Genomic DNA, 23,502 nt, shown 5'->3' with positions numbered 1-23,502 from the left:
ATCCGAGCCCAGGGATAGATGGATTAGCTGATGGTAACATACAGTCTAGCCGAAACTGTTCGGGAGTCAAGAGGTGGCATATAATGCATATTATAGAGCAAGTAAAAATAGCAGTATGCTTACTGTAGAAATGTCTGAATATAGAAACAAAATAGAAATTTTTGTTTTAGATTATTAGATTTAAAGGGGTACTCTGGTGGAAATTATTATTTTTTTTTTTTAATCAACTGGTGCCAGAAAAGTTAAACAGATTTGTAAATTACTTCTATTTAAAAAATCTTAATCCTTCCAGTACTTAATAACTGCGGAATACTACAGAGGAAATTATTTTCTTTTGGAACACAAAGCTCTCTGCTGACATCATGACCACAGTGCACTCTGCTGACACCTCTGTCCATTTTAAGAACTGCCCAGAGTAGGAGAAAATCCCCATAGCAAACATGCTGCTCTGGACAGTTCCTAAAATGGACAGAGATGTCAGCAGAGAGCACTGTGGTCTTGATGTCAGCAGAGAGCACTGTGTTCCAAAAATAAAATAATTTCCTCTGTAGTAATCAGCAGCTAATAAGTACTGGAAGGATTAAGATTTTTTAATATAAGTAATTTACTAATCTGGCACCAGTTGATTTAAAAAAAAAAAAAAGTTTTCCACCGGAGTACCCATTTAAGGAAATATTCCTGATTTTTTCATTATATATATTATATATGTAATTCTGCTAGTATTATTAGTTATGTTTTCCAAGCAGTGGGTCTCCAGCTATTGCAAAACTACTACTCCCAGCATGCATGGACAGCCAAAGTATGGGAGTTGTAGTTTTGCAACAGCTGGAGGCTGGACTGTTCCACTCAAGCTCTTCACGGGGGGGATTACTGATGATGATTACACAGCTGCTGTCACACATCAGTTATCATCGATTTGTTGACAATTCAGCCTTCCTGACTGTATACTTATAGTCTCTTAGTTTATTAAAGAGAATATAGAGATGAGGTTTATTAAACTGTCATCCCAATGGGCATAGATGATATGAGCTCTAGAGGATACAGTTTAAAATCTGATAGTCAACGTAGTGGCTGTTCAGAAGTCACATGACTCTGCTACAGTAACAATATTTATGGATGCACAGAGCTGGGACGAAACAGATGACCCTTCAGACATAGTGGTGGTGGGTTTGCACTATACAGTATGGGAAAAAGAGGATCTGTGTTTAAGATTGACAAATGCAGTTTTTTCTACCATTATGTAGCCTCTGGTGTCCTGGTTATAATGCTGCTTTTATTTTGTTGCTATACTCCCTCTCCAGCTCCTGAGATATAGGAATTTTACAATTTGGTTGTCAGTACTTTACTAGGATGGGCAGAAACTTTATTTCCAAATGGGGAATGAAAGCTAGGCTCAGGGGGAGGGGATTTAAGTCCAGGCTAACACCATATGAGGTTGTATTCGCAGACCTTTTTAAAATCTCACAGCTCAGTCTACTTGAAATTAATGTGGTTAAGCTGCAATATTTTTTTTACAATAACTGATCAGGAATCCCCTTTGTTCATGCCATGGTCACAGACTGTAGTGGTCAAAGGGTTAAGTATCCATGAGTGGAGATTGCTTACCCAGGAGAAAGTAAGCAGGAGTGGAGCAGGAGCCATTCATTTCCCTCAGCCAGAGAAAGTGGGAAGTCACTACTGGGTCAATACATCAAAATGATATACATGATTTGACAAATTCATACTATGTTTTTGCCTGCCAAATAAATATGTATTATTGAAAGAAATGTTTTATATATGTAAGTAATATAGAGTCATTAGTTAGGTAGCATGAAAAGAGAAATATACACTGCTCAAAAAATGAAGGGAACACTAAGATAACACGTCCTAGATCTGAATGAATGAACTAATCGTATGAAATACTTTCGTCTTTACATAGTTGAATGTGCTGACAACAAAATCACACAAAATTATCAATGAAAATCAAATTTATCAACCTATGGAGGTCTGGATATGGAGTCACACTCAAAATCACAGTGGAAAACCACACTACAGGCTGATCCAGCTTTGATGTAATGTCCTTAAAACAAGTCACAATGAGGCTCAGTAGTGTGTGTGGCCTCCACGTGCCCGTATGACCTCCCTACAATGCCTGGACATGCTCCTGATGAGGTGGTGCAACGTGGCATTGGTGGATGGAGCGAGACATGATGTCGCCGATGTGCTCAATCAGATTCAGGTCTGGAGAACGGGCGGGCCAGTCCATAGCATCAATGCCTTCCTCTTGCAGGAACTGCTGACACACTCCAGTCACATGAGGTCTAGCATTGTCTTGCATTAGGAGGAACCCAGGGCCAACTGCACCAGGATATGATCTCACAAGGGGTCCGAGGACCTCATCAAGGAACCTAATGGCAGTCAGGCTACCTCTGGCAAATCCATGGAGGGCTGTGCGGGCCCCCCAAAGAAATGCCACCCCACACCATTACTGACCCACCTCCAAACCGGTCATGCTGGAGGATGTTGCAGGCAGCAAAACATTTTCTATGGCATCTCCAGACTCTGTCACGTCTGTCACATGTGCTCAGTGTGAACCTGCTTTCATCTGTGAAGAGCGCAGGGTGCCAGTGGCGAATTTCTCAGGCAAATGACAAACGTCCTGCACGGTGTTGGGTTGTAAGCACCACCCCCACCTCTGGATTTCGGGCCCTCATACCACCCTCATGGAGTCTGTTTCTGACTATTTGAGTGGACACATGCCCATTTGTGGCCTGCTGGAGATCATTTTGCAGGGCTCTGGCAGGGCTCCTCCTGCTCCTCCTTGCACAAATGCGGAGGTAGCTGTCCTGCTGCTGGGTTGTTGCCCTCCTACGGCCTCCTTCATGTCTCCTGATGTACTGGCCTGTCTCCTGGTAGCGCCTCCATGCTCTGGACACTACTCTGACAGACACTGCACACCTTCTTGCCACAGCTCGCATTGATGTGCCATCCTGGATGAGGTGCACTACCTGAGCCACTTGTGTTGGTTGTAGACTCCATCTCCTGCTACCACTAGAGTGAAAGCACTGCCAGCTTTCAAAAGGGACTAAAACATCAGCTAGGAAGCGTAGGAACTGAGAAATGGTCTGTGGTCACCACCTGCAGAACCACTCCTTTATTGGGGGTGTCTTGCTAATTGCCTATAATTTCCACCTGTTGTCTGTTACATTTGCACAACAGCATGTGAAATTGATTGTCAATCAGTGTTGCTTCCTGAGTGGACAGTGTGATTTATTTTTTTGAGCAGTGTATTACTATATTACTATGTTGTTGTGTTATCTATTCGAATAGTATTTAAACATTTAGATGTGCTTTACCATATAGATTGTTATGCATTATTTTTAGCTTACATTCCAATTTTGTCTTCCAGACAAGGTGATATCACATTACCACCATATTATCAGCCTGAAGAAGATGACGAAATGCCATTTATCTGTTCATTATCTGGTGACAATGGAATCATGGGATGTCATGAGATCCCAGTCCTTAGAGATCGGGGGCATGAATGCTGCTTGGATAAAGAGGACTTCTATTACTACAATTCCATCCGACAGGAATTTAATGTCACCGGCATGTGTGTCAACTGGAATCAGTACTACAATGTTTGTCGCACCAGCAACACCAACCCCCATAAAGGCGCCATTAATTTTGATAACATTGGATATGCTTGGATTGTCATATTCCAGGTGGAGTTTTGTCATTTGACATTTTTTATGTGACTCAAATAAAATAATATCTTATGAGTAAAATGTATAAATATCAGTCCCTAGATTACTACACATTACTTTGGTTATGCTCCGCATGCTTAGATTTCTGTTTTCTGTCTTATAGGTCATTACATTGGAGGGCTGGGTAGAGATCATGTACTACGTCATGGATGCACACTCCTTCTACAACTTCATCTACTTTATTCTTCTAATCATAGTAAGTAATACATATTATAACACTTTGCTTTAAAGGAAAACTGTCAGCTTGCTGCCCCCCGCACTAACCAGCGGTACTGGCTGGTAGTGCAGGGGACGCTGACCGGTTTGATGCTTACAGTGCCCAGATTCGCCCCACCGTTCGGCCGTAATCTTCTCATCAATATTCCTCCCCTCCCTCCACCTATCCCTCTTCATTACAGAGCAGGGAGAGGAGGGATAGGCAGAGGGAAGGGAGGAATATTGATGAGCTGGCCGGCCAAAAACACTGACGTCAGAGTGCCAGTTAGCCCGGCCAGTGCAAGTTAGCACCTAATTAGAGGAAAATAGAGGATTATGGCCGAACAACAGGACGGATCTGGGCGCGGTAAGCATCAAACTACTAGTCAGTACCGCTGGTTAGTGCAGGGGGACCAAGCTGACAGTTTTCCTTTAAATTGTGAAATCAACACGAATATCAAAAGAGTTTAAATTGTGAAATCAACATGAATATAAAAAGAGAACACAAAAAAATGAAGAAAAAAAAAAAGGTGTAAAGTCTGAGAGTTCAGGTGGGATTTCTTTTCCCCATGGTGAGCAAAACTGGCACAGCTGCACAATGGGTTTTTGGGACTCTCTAGACTAAATAGTTCATCTGAAAGAGAGATGAACCTTGATAGAATGCCTGCTAACTGATAGCGCTCAAAGCTATTGGGCTGGGATATGGGAGATGGACGATGCCACTTAATTTGATATAAATGAATAGTGTCAAATAATGCCAGAAATGTTGAATGTAATATGTTTCAAAAAGAGCATGTGGCCATAATATGCCCATGAGCTGCTTTTTTTTTTTAATATCTTAAAGGGGTATTCGGGCCATAGACATCTTATAAGATGTCTGATCACAGGGGCCCACAGCTGGGACCGCAGCGATCTCCGTACAGCACCCGCATTCTATGCCTGGCTGTTGCTCCAGTCTTGGAAACCTCTGTGTTTCTGGGACTGAAGACATGATGTCACGCCACACCCCCTCTATTCACGTCTATGGGAGGGGGGGGTGACGTCACGAGGGGGGCGTAGCGTGACGTCTCCAGTTCCGGAAACACAAGAGGTTTCCGAGACTGGAGCAGCAACCCGGCATAGAATGATGGTGCTGTATGGAGATTGCACAGAAATCCCCTTTGAATAAGGGATAAGATGTCTATAGCCGGAATACCCCTTTCATTCCTTTAAAGAGTACCTATCACCATCTAAACTTCCCCTAATCCCTCTCCCCATCTGTCCCTGACTCTGACAAAGTCTATCCCTGCATTTATTTTGCTTTAAAAAAAAAAAAAAAAAAACCTTTTTTCTATGCTCTTCAGTAGCGCAGTTGTAGGCACATAGCAAGGGAGGTTGTCATAGCAACGGCAAGTCTGTGGAGAGAGTTAGCCATGTGGAAAGTGGACAGAGGGGAGAGGAACATGAAAAAGAGAAGGGGGAATGTATCCTCTCTGTTCGCTCCCTGCTTGTGTACAGCTCAGTACTCCCTCCCTCCTGCCTGTCTGAAAGGAGGGGAGCTGCAATGAGCTGATTTCAGACTCACTGTTACGCCGAGCGCTCCGGGTCCCCGCTCCTCCCCGGAGCGCTCGCTACACTCTCGCTCCTGCAGCGCCCCGGTCAGATCCACTGACCGGGTGCGCTGCGATACCGCCTCCAGCCGGGATGCGATTCGCGATGCGGGTGGCGCCCGCTCGCGATGCGCACCCCGGCTCCCGTACCTGACTCGCTCTCCGTCGGTCCTGTCCCGGCGCGCGCGGCCCCGCTCCCTAGGGCGCGCGCGCCGGGTCTCTGCGATTTAAAGGGCCACTGCGCCGCTGATTGGCGCAGTGGTTCTAATTAGTGTGTTCACCTGTGCACTCCCTATGTATACCTCACTTCCCCTGCACTCCCTCGCCGGATCTTGTTGCCATCGTGCCAGTGAAAGCGTTTCCTTGTGTGTTCCTAGCCTGTGTTCCAGACCTCCTGCCGTTGCCCCTGACTACGATCCTTGCTGCCTGCCCCGACCTTCTGCTACGTCCGACCTTGCTTTTGTCTACTCCCTTGTACCGCGCCTATCTTCAGCAGTCAGAGAGGTTGAGCCGTTGCTAGTGGATACGACCTGGTTACTACCGCCGCAGCAAGACCATCCCGCTTTGCGGCAGGCTCTGGTGAACACCAGTAGTGACTTAGAACCGGTCCACTAGCACGGTCCACGCCAATCCCTCTCTGGCACAGAGGATCCACCTCCTGCCAGCCGGCATCGTGACAGTAGATCCGGCCATGGATCCCGCTGAAGTTCCTCTGCCAGTTGTCGCCGACCTCACCACGGTGGTCGCCCAGCAGTCACAACAGATAGTCGCAACAAGGCCACCAGCTGTCTCAACTGACCGTGATGCTACAGCAGCTACTACCACAGCTTCAGCAATCATCTCCTCCGCCAGCTCCTGCACCTCCTCCGCAGCGAGTGGCCGCTTCAGGCCTACGACTATCCTTGCCGGATAAATTTGATGGGGACTCTAAGTTTTGCCGTGGCTTTCTTTCACAATGTTCCCTGCACTTGGAGATGATGTCGGACCAGTTTCCTACTGAAAGGTCTAAGGTGGCTTTCGTAGTCAGCCTTCTGTCTGGAAAAGCTCTGTCATGGGCCACACCGCTCTGGGACCGCAATGACCCCGTCACTGCCTCTGTACACTCCTTCTTCTCGGAAATTCGAAGTGTCTTTTTGAGGAACCTGCCCGAGCCTCTTCTGCTGAGACTGCCCTGCTGAACCTGGTCCAGGGTAATTCTTCCGTTGGCGAGTACGCCGTACAATTCCGTACTCTTGCTTCAGAACTATCCTGGAATAATGAGGCCCTCTGCGCGACCTTTAAAAAAGGCCTATCCAGCAACATTAAAGATGTTCTGGCCGCACGAGAAATCCCTGCTAACCTACATGAACTCATTCATCTAGCCACTCGCATTGACATGCGTTTTTCCGAAAGGCGTCAGGAGCTCCGCCAGGATATGGACTTTGTTCGCACGAGGCGTTTTTTCTCCCCGGCTCCTCTCTCCTCTGGTCCTCTGCAATCCGTTCCTGTGCCTCCCGCCGTGGAGGCTATGCAAGTTGACCGGTCTCGTCTGACACCTCAAGAGAGGACACGACGCCGCATGGAGAATCTCTGCCTGTACTGTGCCGGTACCGAACACTTCCTGAAGGATTGTCCTATCCGTCCTCCCCGCCTGGAAAGACGTACGCTGACTCCGCACAAAGGTGAGACAGTCCTTGATGTCAACTCTGCTTCTCCACGTCTTACTGTGCCTGTGCGGATATCTGCCTCTACCTTCTCCTTCTCTACTATGGCCTTCTTGGATTCCGGGTCTGCAGGAAATTTTATTTTGGCCTCTCTCATCAACAGGTTCAACATCCCGGTGACCAGTCTCGCCAGACCCCTCTACATCAATTGTGTTAACAATGAAAGATTGGACTGTACCATACGTTACCGCACTGAGCCCCTCCTAATGTGCATCGGACCTCATCACGAAAAAATTGAGTTTTTGGTCCTCCCCAATTGCACTTCCGAAATTCTCCTTGGACTACCATGGCTTCAACACCATTCCCCAACCCTGGATTGGTCCACAGGGGAGATCAAGAGCTGGGGTACCTCTTGTTTCAAGGACTGCCTTAAACCGGTTCCCAGTACTCCCTGCCGTGACCCTGTGGTTCCCCCTGTAACCGGTCTCCCTCCTGACGTATTTTGCAAAAAACAAGCTGAGACTCTACCTCCTCACAGGCCTTATGACTGTCCTATTGACCTCCTCCCGGGCACTACTCCACCCCGGGGCAGAATTTATCCTCTGTCCGCCCCAGAGACTCTTGCTATGTCTGAGTACATCCAGGAAAATTTAAAAAAGGGCTTTATCCGCAAATCCTCCTCTCCTGCCGGAGCTGGATTTTTCTTTGTGTCCAAAAAAGATGGCTCCCTACGTCCTTGCATTGACTACCGCGGACTTAATAAAATCACGGTAAAGAACCGCTACCCCCTACCTCTTATCTCTGAACTCTTTGATCGCCTCCAAGGTGCCCACATCTTTACCAAACTGGACTTAAGAGGTGCTTATAATCTCATCCGCATCAGGGAGGGGGATGAATGGAAAACGGCATTTAACACTAGAGATGGACACTTTGAGTATCTGGTCATGCCCTTTGGCCTGTGCAACGCCCCTGCCGTCTTCCAAGACTTTGTTAATGAAATTTTTCGTGATCTCTTATATTCCTGTGTTGTTGTGTATCTGGACGATATTCTGATTTTTTCTGCTAACCTAGAAGAAAACCGCCAGCATGTCCGCATGGTTCTTCAGAGACTTCGTGACAATCAACTTTATGCCAAAATGGAGAAATGTCTGTTTGAATGTCAATCTCTTCCTTTCCTAGGATACTTGGTCTCTGGCCAGGGACTACAAATGGATCCAGACAAACTCTCTGCCGTTTTAGATTGGCCACGCCCCACCGGACTCCGTGCTATCCAACGTTTTTTGGGGTTCGCCAATTATTACAGACAATTTATTCCACATTTTTCCACCATTGTGGCTCCTATCGTGGCTTTAACCAAGAAGAATGCCAATCCTAAGTCATGGCCTCCTCAAGCGGAAGACTCCTTTAAACGGCTCAAGTCTGCCTTTTCTTCTGCTCCCGTGCTCTCCAGACCTGACCCATCTAAACCCTTCCTATTGGAGGTTGATGCCTCCTCAGTAGGAGCTGGAGCGGTCCTTCTACAAAAAAATTCTTCCGGGCATGCTGTTACTTGTGGTTTTTTTTCTAGGACCTTCTCTCCGGCGGAGAGGAACTACTCCATCGGGGATCGAGAGCTACTGGCCATTAAATTAGCACTTGAGGAATGGAGGCATCTGCTGGAGGGATCAAAATTTCCAGTTATTATTTACACCGATCACAAGAATCTCTCCTATCTCCAGTCTGCCCAACGGCTGAATCCTCGCCAGGCCAGGTGGTCTCTGTGCTTTGCCCGGTTTAATTTTGAAATTCACTTTCGCCCTGCCGATAAGAACATTAGGGCCGATGCTCTCTCTCGTTCCTCGGATGCCTCGGAAGTAGAGCTCTCTCCGCAACACATCATTTCTCCTGACTGCCTGATCTCCACTTCTCCAGCCTCCATCAGGCAAACTCCTCCAGGGAAGACCTTCGTCTCTCCACGCCAACGCCTCGGAATCCTCAAATGGGGTCACTCCTCCCATCTCGCAGGCCATGCGGGCATCAAGAAATCCGTGCAACTCATCTCTCGTTTCTATTGGTGGCCGACTCTGGAGACGGATGTTGTTGATTTTGTGCAGGCCTGCACTGTCTGTGCCCGGGATAAGACTCCTCGCCAGAAGCCTGCTGGTCTTCTTCATCCTCTGCCTGTCCCCGAACAGCCTTGGTCTCTGATTGGTATGGACTTTATTACAGACTTACCCCCATCCCGTGGCAACACTGTTGTTTGGGTGGTCGTTGATCGATTTTCCAAGATGGCACATTTTATTCCTCTTCCTGGTCTTCCCTCAGCGCCTCAGTTGGCAAAACAATTTTTTGTACACATTTTTCGTCTTCACGGGTTGCCCACGCAGATCGTCTCGGATAGAGGCGTCCAATTTGTGTCAAAATTCTGGAGGGCTCTCTGTAAACAACTCAAGATTAAATTAAACTTTTCTTCTGCTTATCATCCTCAATCCAATGGGCAAGTAGAAAGAATTAACCAGGTCCTGGGTGATTATTTACGGCATTTTGTTTCCTCCCGCCAGGATGACTGGGCAGATCTTCTACCATGGGCCGAATTCTCGTATAACTTCAGAGTCTCTGAATCTTCTTCCAAATCCCCATTTTTCGTGGTGTACGGCCGTCACCCTCTTCCCCCCCTCCCTACTCCCTTGCCCTCTGGTTTGCCCGCTGTGGATGAAATAACTCGTGATCTTTCCACCATATGGAAAGAAACCCAAAATTCTCTCTTACAGGCTTCATCACGCATGAAGAAGTTTGCTGATAAGAAAAGAAGAGCTCCCCCCATTTTTTCTCCCGGAGACAAGGTATGGCTCTCCGCTAAATATGTCCGCTTCCGTGTTCCCAGCTACAAATTGGGACCACGCTATCTTGGTCCTTTCAAAATTTTGTGCCAGATTAATCCTGTCTCTTACAAACTTCTTCTTCCTCCTTCTCTTCGTATTCCTAATGCCTTTCACGTTTCTCTTCTTAAACCACTCATCATCAACCGTTTCTCTCCCAAACTTGTTTCTCCCACTCCCGTTTCCGGCTCTTCGGACATCTTCTCCGTAAAGGAGATACTGGCCTCCAAGAAGGTCAGAGGGAAAACCTTTTTTTTGGTCGATTGGGAGGGCTGTGGTCCTGAAGAGAGATCCTGGGAACCTGAGGACAATATCCTAGACAAAAGTCTGGTCCTCAGGTTCTCAGGCTCCAAGAAGAGGGGGAGACCCAAGGGGGGGGGGTACTGTTACGCCGAGCGCTCCGGGTCCCCGCTCCTCCCCGGAGCGCTCGCTACACTCTCGCTCCACTCTCGCTCCTGCAGCGCCCCGGTCAGATCCACTGACCGGGTGCGCTGCGATACCGCCTCCAGCCGGGATGCGATTCGCGATGTGGGTGGCGCCCGCTCGCGATGCGCACCCCGGCTCCCGTACCTGACTCGCTCTCCGTCGGTCCTGTCCCGGCGCGCGCGGCCCCGCTCCCTAGGGTGCTGGCGCGCCGGGTCTCTGCGATTTAAAGGGCCACTGCGCCGCTGATTGGCGCAGTGGTTCTAATTAGTGTGTTCACCTGTGCACTCCCTATGTATACCTCACTTCCCCTGCACTCCCTCGCCGGATCTTGTTGCCATCGTGCCAGTGAAAGCGTTTCCTTGTGTGTTCCTACCCTGTGTTCCAGACCTCCTGCCGTTGCCCCTGACTACGATCCTTGCTGCCTGCCCCGACCTTCTGCTACGTCCGACCTTGCTTTTGTCTACTCCCTTGTACCGCGCCTATCTTCAGCAGTCAGAGAGATTGAGCCGTTGCTAGTGGATACGACCTGGTTACTACCGCCGCAGCAAGACCATCCCGCTTTGCGGCGGGCTCTGGTGAACACCAATAGTGACTTAGAACCGGTCCACTAGCACGGTCCACGCCAATCCCTCTCTGGCACAGAGGATCCACCTCCTGCCAGCCGGCATCGTGACACTCACTCACTGAGTCCGAAATTCTTGCTGACAGTATTGCCAGGGAGACCCCTAGTGGAGAAGTTTTTAAAGTAAAAAAAAAACATGAAAGGAGGAAATTTTTTTAAAAGCAATTAAAAAGTTGTTCAGTTAGGCTTTATCTTTAATATATAAAAAGTTTGTTTCATGAGAGGTACACTTTAAAACTACTTCCAGTTGTATTTGGTCCCTTGGGTTACAAATTTACAGTGGCCCTTTGTATATACCACCATTAGATAGGCAAGGGTGGAACATACTGTATTTACTCAAATAGCCTTATGTTCCCAAATTCAGTAGGTCCTAGCATTTTCCTAAATTTTCCTGGTGAACATTAGGAGTTACATACTAAATTTTGCATATATACATGGGGCAGACATGACTCATTCATGGCAACACATTGACATTCCGTGTAAGTATTGATTATTGTAGTGGTAATGCCCTTGAAGAAATACTGTATATAGAATATTTGCTGTATGTCAGTATTTAACCCCTTAAGGGGTACTCCAGTGGAAAACTTTATTTTTTTTTTATCAACTGGTGCCAGAAAGTTAAACAGATTTGTAAATTACTTCTATAAAAAAATCTTAATGCTTCTAGTGCTTATTAGCTTCTGAATACTACAGAGGAAATTATTTTCTTTTTTGAACACAGAGCTTTCTGCTGACATCATGATCACAGTGCTCTCTGCTGACACCTCTGTCCATTTTAAGAACTGTTTAGAGTAGGAGAAAATCCCCATAGCAAACATATGCTGCTCTGGACAGTTCCTAAAATGGACAGAGATGTCAGCAGAGAGCACTGTGGTCAGGATGTCAGCAGAGAGCTCTGTGTTCCAAAAATAAAATAATTTCCTCTCTAGTATTCAGCAGCTAATAAGTACTGGAAGGATTAAGATTTTTCAATAGAAGTAATTTACAAAGTTGTTTAACTTTCTGGCACCAGTTGATTTAAAAAAAAGTTTTCTACTGGAGTACCCCTTTACAGACCAAGCCTGTTTTTTCAAATTGGGGATGTCTGACTTTATTAGGGAATAACTTTTTGCCAATAACGATAATTCTAACTTCTGCATTTCTTTTTTTTTTTTCTTTAACATTTTAAATGAATTAGAAGTCTAACAATTTTACTTGATATTTTGAAAAGTGCATCTTTTTTTAAAGGGGTATTCCAGGAAAAAACTTAATTTTTTTATATCAACTGGCTCCAGAAAGTTAAACAGATTTGTAAATTACTTCTATTAAAAAATCTTAATCATAGTTACATAGTTAGTACGGTCGAAAAAAGACACATGTCCATCAAGTTCAACCAGGGAATTAAGGGGTAGGGGTGTGGCGCGATATTGGGGAAGGGATGGGATTTTATATTTCTTCATAAGCATTAATGTTATTTTGTTCCATGAATGTATCTAATCCTGTTTTAAAGCTGTTAATTGTTCCTGCTGTGACCAGTTCCTGAGGTAGACCGTTCCATAAATTCACAGTCCTCACGGTAAAGAAGGCGTGTCGCCCCTTGAGACTAAACTTTTTCTTCTCCAGACGGAGGGAGTGCCCCCTCGTCCTTTGGGGGGGTTTAACCTGGAACAGTTTTTCTCCATATTTTTTGTATGGGCCATTAATATACTTATATACGTTTATCATATCCCCCCTCAAACGTCTCTTCTCAAGACTAAACAATTGTAACTCCTTTAATCGCTCCTCATAGCTAAGATGTTCCATGCCCCATATTAGTTTAGTCGCGCGTTTCTGCACCCTTTCCAACTCCGCAGTGTCCCTTTTATGGACAGGTGCCCAAAACTGAACAGCATATTCCAGGTGAGGCCGTACCAATGCTTTATAAAGGGGGAGTATTATGTCCCTGTCCCTTGAGTCCATGCCTCTTTTGATACATGACAATATCCTGCCGGCTTTGGAAGCAGCAGCCTGACATTGCATGCTATTCTGTAGTCTGTGATCTACAAGTACACCCAGATCCTTCTCTACCAGTGACTCTGCCAGTTTAATCCCCCCTAAGACATACGATGCATGCAGGTTATTAGTACCCAGATGCATAACTTTACATTTATCCACATTGAACCTCATTTGCCAAGTGGATGCCCAGACACTTAGTCTATCCAAGTCATCCTGTGACCTATACACATCCTCTATAAACTGTACCGCGCTACAAAGCTTGGTGTCATCTGCAAAGATAGAAACAGAGCTGTTAATACCATCCTCTATATCATTGATAAATAAATTAAACAGCAGCGGGCCCAGTACTGAACCTTGGGGTACACCACTAATAACCGGGGACCAATCAGAGTACGAATCATTGACCACCACTCTCTGGGTACGATCCATGAGCCAGTGTTCAATCCAGTTACAAACTAAAATTTCCAAACCCAAAGACCTTAACTTACCTGTCAGACGTCTATGAGGGACAGTATCAAACGCTTTAGAAAAATCCAGAAACACCATATCCACAGCCATTCCTCTGTCAAGGCTTCTACTCACCTCTTCATAAAAGCAAATTAGATTGGTTTGACAACTTCTATCCTTAGTAAACCCATGCTGGCTATCACTTATAATACAATTATCCCCTATGTATTCCTGTATGTAATCCCTTATAAGTCCTTCAAACAATTTACCCACAATGCACGTTAAACTATGTCTATAGTTTCCTGGGGAAGACCTAGAGCCCTTTTTGAAGATTGGCACCACATTCGCCTTGCGCCAGTCCCTTGGCACAATACCAGACATCAGAGAATCTCTAAATATCATGAACAGGGGTACAGATATTACTGAACTTACATCTCTAAGAACTCTTGGGTGTAATCCATCCGGCCCTGGGGATTTGCTTACATTTATATCACTTAACTTACCTTGTATCATTTCTACATTAAGCCAGTTCAGTACATTACATGATGTGTTACCAGCACTGACCTGGCCAATGTCAGCTCCTTCTTCCATAGTGTATACAGAACTAAAGAACCCATTCAGTAGCTCCGCCTTCTCTTGATCGCCTGTGACAACCTTCCCATTATCATTATTAAGGGGTCCTACATGCTCTGTCCTTGGTTTTTTTGCATTTATATATCTAAAAAAATATTTAGGATTAGTTTTGCTTTCTTTGGCCACCTGTCTCTCGTTTTGAATTTTTGCTGTTTTTATTACATTTTTACAGATTTTATTAAGCTCTTTGTACTGTTTAAATGTTATCGCTGACCCATCAGATTTGTATTTTTCGAAGGCTATTTTTTTGTTGTTTATTGCTCTTTTAACATCATGTGTCAGCCATGTAGGATTTAGTTTTAATCGTTTATATTTGTTCCCCATTGGTATATATTTAGATGTATAGTTATTTAGAGTTGATTTAAAGATGTCCCATTTACCTTCTGTATCAGTATTTGAGAACACCTCCCCCCAGTCTATGTCCTGTAGTGCAGCCCTCAGCCCAGGGAAGTTTGCCTTTTTAAAGTTATATGTTTTTGCCTTCCCCGCCTGTCTTTGTTTTCTACATTTTAAGTCAAAAGTAAATATATTGTGGTCGCTATTACCAAGGTTTTCCCGCACAGTTACATTACCAACCAGCTCTGCGTTGTTGGAAATGATCAGATCCAACAAGGCATCACTTCTTGTTGGGTCCTCCACAAACTGGCCCATAAAATTATCCTTCAATAAATTTAGGAATTGTCGCCCCTTTGTAGTTTTAGCCAACCCCAGACCCCAATCTATATCTGGATAGTTAAAATCTCCCATTATTACCACTGTACCTGCCCGGGCGGCCCTCTCTATTTGTTTATGAAGCCGAACTTCTATCTCTTCAGTGATATTAGGGGGTCTGTAGATTACCCCAAATATTATTTTTTCAGTATTTCCCTCCTTTTGTAATTCTACCCACAGTGATTCCACCTCCTCAAAATCATCACACACTATGGCATCGTTCACGCTGACTTTTATACCACCTTTTCTGTTCATTCTATCCTAGCGAAACAATGTAAACCCCTGCAGATTGACAGCCCAGTCATGCGAGGAGTCCAGCCATGTCTCAGTGACCACAACTATATCAATATGTTCCTCCAGTATCAAGGCCTCCTTTCAATAATTATCAGCTGCTGAAGTTGAGTTGTTGTTTTCTGTCTGGCAACAGTGCTCTCTGCTGACATCTCTGCTTGTCTTAGGAACTGCACAGAGTAGAAGAGGTTTGCTATGGGGATTTGCTTCTAAACTGGGCGGTTCCCGAGACACATGTCATCACAGGTGTCAGCATTTAGACAGAAAATAACAACTCAACTTCATCAGCTCATAAGTACTGAAAGGATTAAGATTTTCTAATAGAAGTAATTTACAAATCTGTTTAACTTTCTGGCGCCAGTTGATGTATAAAAAAAAGTTTTTTCCTTGATAACCCCTTTAATGTGCTATGCAAGGTTTGCAGAAATTTGAAGGTGGTAGAACATAGGAACACCCCCCCCCCCTAAATGACCCCATTTTAAAAACTAGACCCCTCAAGGTATTCGCTAGGGGGTACAGTGAGTATTTTAATACTATAGATTTTTGGCAGGAATTATTACAAAGTCAGTGTTAAAAATTCAAAATTAGCTTTTTTTCACAAATGCATCATTTGGGGGGCATATTTTTTGTACATCACTTCTGATATTGAAAGAAATGCACCCTATAATTTATTGAACTGCTCGGCACGTGTTTGGAAATACCTCCGCTTAGTCCATATTTGGTTCCATGGCCACGTGATAGGACCCTGAAGGAGAGGAGCGCCATTTGGCTTTCAGGGCATCATTTTAGGCCGAATGGATTATAAGCCGCACTTCATGCCTGCAAAGGGTTTTAGCTGCGAGAACCATACAGAACCCCCACAAGTGACCCCATTTTGGAGACTACACCCCCTAAAGTATTCACCTAGACCAAAAGTGAATACTTTGAGTCTTTTTTGTGGCTGGAATGGTTACAAAGTCAGTGGAAAAATTTAAATGTTCTTTTTTTCCCCACAAATGCATAATTTGTGGGACATATTTTTTGTACATTGCATCTGAAAAGTAGGAAAGAAAAATATTTTATTACGCTGTTGGTCCCATGTTCAGCAATACTCCGGCTTAGGCCATATTTGGTTGCATGGCCACATGGTGGGACCTAAAAGGAGAGGAACACCATTTGGCTTTCAGGATATCGTTATACAAATGATAGGCCGCACTTCATCTTGCAAAGCATTCTAACTGCTAGAACAATACTGCACCCCCAGAAGTGACCCCATTTTCGAAACTGCACCCCCTAAAGTATTCACCTAGGGCAAAAGTGAGTATGTTGAGCCCTTATTGTGTGGTTAGAATTATTTCAAAGTCAGTGGAAATTTTTTTCCACAAATTCTTTATTTGTGGGACATCATTTTGGTAAGTCGCTTTTGAAATGGAGGAAACTTGCCCTTATTTTATCATGCTGTTTGTCCCGGGCTGGGCAGTACCCCTACTTAGGCCATATCTGGTTGCCTGACCGACTGGTAGGACCAAGAAGGAGGTGAGCCCCCTTTGGCTTTCAGGACATCATTATATGAATTACAGACCCCACTCCATGCCTGCAAACGATCAGAGCTGTCAGAACAATACCGCACCCCTACAAGTGTATTGGCTTGACCAGGGACCGCTCTGATCGGTCCTTGGTCGGCACGCAGTGATGCGCGGCTGCATAGCAGTATCGGTGTCCGTTGTCATGTCAAAAAAGGGATGCCAATGTATATTGTAGCAGTCTCATTCAGAAATGATGGAGCTGCTACAGTATACGTCAGCATGCATTTTTTTGACGTGATGCTGACGGATACCTCTAACATACTGCTGAAACGCAGTATGAAGGGGATGCAGTGTAGGGTCACATACAGCGCATTCGCAGCATATTTCACACCGTGGATGCCTCCCGGCAGTCACAAAGGCAGGATCACTGCTGTGGCTGGGTAGCTCAGTGTGTCCGCTCATGACTGTCCTTGTAAGACCCCCAGCTGCCCAGGTAACTAGCAGCACCACGCGATCATTGTGGGGTGCTACAGGAGAGAGACAGAGGGAGCTCCTCCGTCTGTAAAAACTCCTTACAGCTCGTGGTCGCTTCTGACTGCAGCTGTAAGGGTTAAACTGCTGGGGCAGAGGTTTACTTTGATCCCGGAAGTGCGGCAGGCCCCCGGCCACCGGGGATCACGCACAGCACCCCACGATCACGCTGTGGGATGCTGCAGGGAAGACAGAGGGAGCCCCCTCGCTCTTTCAAAACACTTACAGCCCTTGGTCACTTCCGACTGTGGCTGTAAAGGTTAAACTGCTGGTTGGAACTTTGGATAGGGGATAAGATGTATATGGCCGGAATACCCCTTTAAGCTGCTGGCATCCTAAATAATTCTTTATAGCCTGAATGCTTGGTCATAGACACCTCTAGCTGTATTTGATATCTTGGGTTAGGACTAGAGATAAGTGAACCCAATCTATAGAACCCAATTTCAGACTTCCCCTTGTTAAACTTTGCGAAATCTGGGTGGTCCGTTTTGGCTGAACCTGCTAAAATAACATCAATTACATGGCAACAAGGAGGAAGGATCATCTGACCTTAGAGACTCCTATGTGATGTAACAGTGTTAGATAGGGATTTTATGTCTCTCAGACAATGTGATACCTGATACTGGCGAAGTTCAAATTTGGACCGAACTAGTTTAGTCTGAACCAAACTTTTGCTGAAGTTCAGTGAACCTGCTGAGTTGAGTGGCTGACCAAGGCCGAAGGCTCCTGGTCACCCAACATGGCTGTATTATGATCTTCCACTCACAGCTGAAGCTGGGGAGCTGGGCGGCCATGATACCAATACCTCTTCTTCTCCCTCACACCTTATAATGCCTCTAGATCTCCACCTCTCTTCATATCATTATGCTGCTTCCCAAAGAGCTTCCTCAAACTGACATCTTAGGAAAAGCGCTCTCCTGAGTCTGTCGCAAAATGAATGGACCCCCTAAGGGTACATTCACATGTACAATATCTTCTGCAGATTTGTTGCTGCAGATATTAATGCAACTGTAAAGTTGAACACAGCATCAGGGGCATACCTATAGGGGGTGCAGAGGTAACAGTTGCACCAGGGCCCTGGTGCCTAAAGAGCCCCAAGGAACATCTGCCCCATTAAGGACCAATATTGTAAATGGCACATGGCTATTGCAGATTTTGCATTGGGGCCCAGAAGCTTCAAGTCATGCCTCTGCACAGCATCAAATCTGCAGCTTCAAACCCTGCATGTGTTCTTAAAGGGGTACTCCACCCTTAGACATCTTATCCCCTATCCAAAGATGTCTGGTCCCCAGCTGCAGGACCCCCGCGATCTCCCTTTTGCACCCGACATTTGTTTAGAATGTCGGGTGCAGTGCTGGAGAATTGTGACATCACGGCCATGTCCCCCTCGTAACTTCACGGCCACGTCCCCTCAATGCAAGTTTATGGGAGGGAGCGTGAAGGCCATCATGCCCCCTCCTATAAACTTGAATTGAGGAGGCGTGGCCATTACATCATGAGCAGGGAGTGGGCGTGACGTCACAAGCCTCCTCTCCGCATCGCCAGTCATCAAGCACTGAGCGAAGTTTGCTCCGTGCACCGGATGTCTTGGGTGCCGCAGCTAAGATCCTGGGGGTACCGCTGCTCTGGACCCCCACGGGGCGGAGTACCCCTTTAAGCCAAGTTCCCCCTACTCAAACAAATTGCATCTAATTGCTTGCCTAGGTTATACGTTGTGCTGTCTAAGAGGAGCAAATAGTAAGTACCCTGTAAAAATATGCACATATCCCCTGGTGTCTATGTACCACAGGTGAAAAACCTAGACTTTAAATGTTGTAAACACTGCATGCCTCCACTAGAGACTGGACTCGGAGTAGACAGATATACCATAAATAGCAGTCAGCAACCATGTTATAATATCCAGCTGAGGAAATGAAATCTCTCCAAATTCACCCAAAAGCCTGTAAATGTTGTTTACTGATTCACATAAAAGATGCTTTCAAATGGGACATTGTAAAACAAAAGAAATTTAAACCTAGCAGTGGGTGTAATTGGGAGCTTCTCCTGACCTCCTATGTTTCACACATGCTGCGTGTTTCTGCAGAGGCGAGCATCACTATATTGTAACTGTTTTAGTTACCTGCTATTTAGCTTCCTAACAGTTTGACTCTGCGGAGGCACCAAACAGCCCCGCACTAATGAGACCGAGAGAGGTCAAACAGCTGACACTCACCAGAATAGCGTGGCGTGTGTGTACATTCTACAAAACACTGAAATAGAGCCGTATCTAGGTATATTGAGGCTGTGTTATACCGGAGGAAGCCAGTAAATTTATGTTTATTTAACCAGTTCTCAGTTCTGCTGCATATAGCATTTATTAACTGTGTATTCCTGAACAATTTGGTGCAATGGCTGATCAGAAATGTGCAAATTAACACAAAGTAGCATCACTTCTGAATTGTTTTTATGTACATTGTTTTTTTATGGTGTTATTATGGTGTTTTTGTATTGTTTTGTTATTTTATTTTATTTTATGTGCAATAGTGTTTTTTTTATTGATAATTTGTTTTGATGGTGTTTTGTGTTATTTTATGTACAACGTGTTTCTTTATTGTGTTAATGTGATATTTTGTATTGTATTGTTATTTTATGTACAATGGTGTTTTTTGATTAAGTTATAATGGTGTTTTGTGTTGCATTATTTTATGTACATGGAGTTTTTTATTGTGTTAGGCTGGTATTCCAATTTTCTTTTTCCAGCATTTTTTTCCCTGAGAAAACGCCAGAAAAAAAACACCAGTGCAATTTCCTGCGTCTAACGTTTTTTCGGGTGTTTTTTGCATTCGAGTTGAAATTGCATTTTTGGCCCCTTTGGCGTTTTTTTTCAAAATGTGTTGTACCAAAAAAAAAAAAAAAAAAGGATGCAGTAGGGATGAGAAAAAAATTATTTAAAGGGGTACTCCGCCCCTAGGCATCTTATCCCCTATCCAAAGGATAGGGGATAAGATGTCAGATCGCGGGGTGCCGCTGCTGGGATCGCTGCTGCAGCACCCCGCTATCATTGACGGGAAATCGTTACGTCACGGCTCCGAACCTCATGACGTCACGGCCCCCTTTGGATAGGGGATAAGATGCCATGGGCGGAGTACCCCTTTAAGGAAATCTCTCTATTTTTTATTTTTACATTTTTTTGGTAGTACTACTGCTCCCAGCATGGAACAGACTGTTCCATGATGGGAGTAGTAGTTCCTGTACTAATTGACATATCGCCCAGGGTGTCAGTCCTGACACCCAATGCGATTGTCCATAATATAGCAGAGATGCCGAACGGCTCTATACAGCGCTCACATCTCTGCTCTGTACTCCGGCCATTGATGTTAATAGAACATCCCTCATTCATATCTTCTGCCCAGAGTGGGGATTGGCCAGATGGTGGCAGCCAATCACCGCTTACAGCGGGAAATATGAATGGGTGATGTTCCATTCACATCACTGGCCGGAGTACAGAGCAGAGATGTGAGCGCTGTATAGAGCCACTCTACAGCTCTGCAATTGAAAGGACGATCACAGCAGATGTCATAAGTGATACCCGCTGTGATCTGTCCTTAACTGTCCTTAAAAATGTATCTCCATCACTTTTTTGGATCGCTAAAGTCCAAAAGAGAATAAAAAACGCCTGAAAAAACACCAAAGTTAAAACCCACATGGAGTTTTTCTTGGCGTTTTATCACTCCCATGGACTTCTATGAGAGAAAAACGCCACGATTTCAGGGGAAAAAACGCCATAGGCTCAACATGCTGTAATTTAGCAAAAACGCCAAGGAGCTGAAAAACACCAAAACAAAAGTGAAAAAAAGCCAAAAGGATTTAAAAAACGCCAAACTGAAAAATGGGAAGTGGAAAAAGAATTTAGCGATTTCTCATTGATTTACAGCTAACATCTGGCCGCTGCGTTTTTTGGCCAAAAAAACGCCATGCGGCAGAATTGATGTTTTTCTTGGTGTTCCCCCCCCCCCTTCAAAAAAAAAGGGGGAATTCCAGCCTTATGATGTTGTTTTGTGTTGTATTATTTTATGTACATATGGCATTTTTTTTTTTATTGTGTTGAGGTGTTGTTTTCTATCATTTTATGTACATGGTGTTTTTTTATTGTGTTATGATGGTGTTTTGTGTTGTATTATTTTATGTACAATAAGGTTTTTTTATTGTGTTTATGCACAAGGGTATAATTTACACAGTGAAATTAGATACAGCTTTCATTTTTATAATAATCCTATTTTATTGTTTAGAAGCTTGACATCTTCATTTGTATTCACTTTTTTAAGTGCTGTTAAAAGGGGCTAAATAACCTTTTAAAATGGATGGCCTATCCTCTGCAGAGGCCATCAATATCATATGTTTGAAGTAAGCACTACAAGTGCCTCAGCCTCTTTAATATTCATGAGTGATAGTCCTTGAATGCGCTGTACTTTTAGGAATGGTGCCATTTAGGAATGGTGCAAAGAAGTGCAACATTGTCTCATTTATTAATGCTAAAGCTACTAATTTTCAAATATTGTTACTAAAGGTCAAATCACCCCCTAAGTATGTAATTTCGCAAAGCTTAAAGGGGTTTCCAGAAACAATTTTTTTAACTATATAATAAATAACATATATTGGTAAATAAAGTTAATTTTACTACCTTTATGTCGTCTTTCATGCTTTCCATCTGCTTTTGATGCAAACTGTCAACTCTGTTGTCTTTATTTGTCCAACTTCCTGTCTGGTGTATACCCTTTAACCAACTTCCTGTTCCTGTGTACACTCTAGCCAGAAATGCAGCCAACCCTATCCACCTCCCACCACACCATCTTGACTATAACCCTTCCCACAAAGTTGGTGGGAGATAGAGTTGCCTGAATTCCTAGTTAGCTTGTACAGCAACAGAAAGCCCATTTCAGGGTGTCCACTAGACAAATAAAGAAGTTGGGCAAATAAAGACAACAGAGCAGACAATTTGGATCAAAAGCAATAGAAACACATGAAAGACCGCAGAAAGGTAGTGAAATTGCTTTATTTACCAAAATGTGTCTATTTATGAAATAATTAAAAATAGATTCATCAAAATTGGAAAACCCCTTTTAAGAGCCATGGCAGACATTAAGGGCATGTTTACATGGGCCAAAATATGCACTGATTTTGTCTTGGAATATGCATCTATTCTGTGTTGGAATAATCTAATTCCACCTAAAAAAAAAACTTTTTTTGGTATACCAATGAAAATCTGCTCCATAGAGAATCCATTTTCTGAAGAAAAAAAAAAATATATATATATATATATAACAACTGTCATCATTGTTTTCAAAAGAAAAGCCCTCTATCTTTCCTTGTCCAGGAATTTTAAGTTGTATTGAACCCTCATGCAGATTGGCATGTGCACTGCGGTTTCGGCAGAATATTGTAATCTTGTTTTTCTCTTTGTTGCAGGTTGGATCGTTTTTCATGATCAATTTGTGTCTAGTTGTTATAGCCACTCAGTTCTCAGAGACCAAGCAAAGAGAACACCAGCTGATGCAGGAGCAGAGGGCTTTGTACTTATCCTCTAGCACAGTCGCTAGTTATGCCGAGCCTGGGGACTGCTACGAGGAGATATTTCAATATGTCTGCCACATCCTCCGAAAGGCCAAGCGTCGTACAGTCGGATTTTACACCAACCTTCAAAGCAGAAGACAGAGTCGAATTGAGCTCAACAGCACTAAGCTGGGTATCAATGGAAAAGAACAGCACCAGTTGTGTAAGATTCTCATGGGAATAGCAGGAGACATCCATACACTCATCCTGGTGGCCTTTTTGCTATTCAAGGCGATTCATAGACCAAAGAAGCAGATTTTAATAAATTGTAGAGTTAGTAGAGTTGAGATTGTCACGTTGCACAACTCAACACTTTTTTTTATAAAAGGTTTTTCTTGGCACTAGTGATACTGTTATGAAAAACTCAGCTGTGCTTCATCTATATAAGCACAAATATGAACAGAGAGCTGAAATTATTTAAATAAATCTTGGGATTTACTGCATATAGTGCATCTACACAGACCCGTTCAAGACAGCCATAAAAAAGCTGCAAAAGCCGGAACCTGTATGGTTCTTTTGAACCAAACCTAAATCCCCATAAAACCCTGTGAAACCCTTATAGTCCTATATGTATTAATGTGAATTTAAAAATCCTACTGACAAACGTCAAATGAATATTTAGACTGTAGTACAAATGTCATCCACAGGAAATACATCCAAAAGACCACTTAAAACATCAGGGAGGATTTATAAACTCCGGCAAACCATGTATAGTAGATCATCTAGAATCTAGTTACATTAC

At 44.2% G+C, this 23,502-nt stretch overlaps 1 protein-coding gene across 2 annotated transcripts in view; it reads left to right on the top strand.

The window, feature by feature from the left end:
• Positions 1-23,502, top strand: part of CACNA1I (calcium voltage-gated channel subunit alpha1 I) — a 721,300-nt gene that overhangs the window by 465,472 nt on the left and 232,326 nt on the right. For both annotated transcript variants that reach the window (XM_056524026.1, XM_056524025.1), the window contains exons 7-9: positions 3,389-3,704; positions 3,850-3,942; positions 22,617-22,923. In XM_056524026.1, coding sequence (XP_056380001.1) covers positions 3,389-3,704; positions 3,850-3,942; positions 22,617-22,923 — 716 coding nt within the window. The remainder of the gene's footprint in view (positions 1-3,388; positions 3,705-3,849; positions 3,943-22,616; positions 22,924-23,502) is intronic.

Source organism: Hyla sarda, chromosome 6 (assembly GCF_029499605.1).
Source record: "Hyla sarda isolate aHylSar1 chromosome 6, aHylSar1.hap1, whole genome shotgun sequence".
Lineage (NCBI taxonomy): Eukaryota > Metazoa > Chordata > Amphibia > Anura > Hylidae > Hyla > Hyla sarda.
The sequence above is the reverse complement of the archived record's forward strand: the minus strand, read 5'-3'. Positions and strand labels throughout refer to the sequence as shown.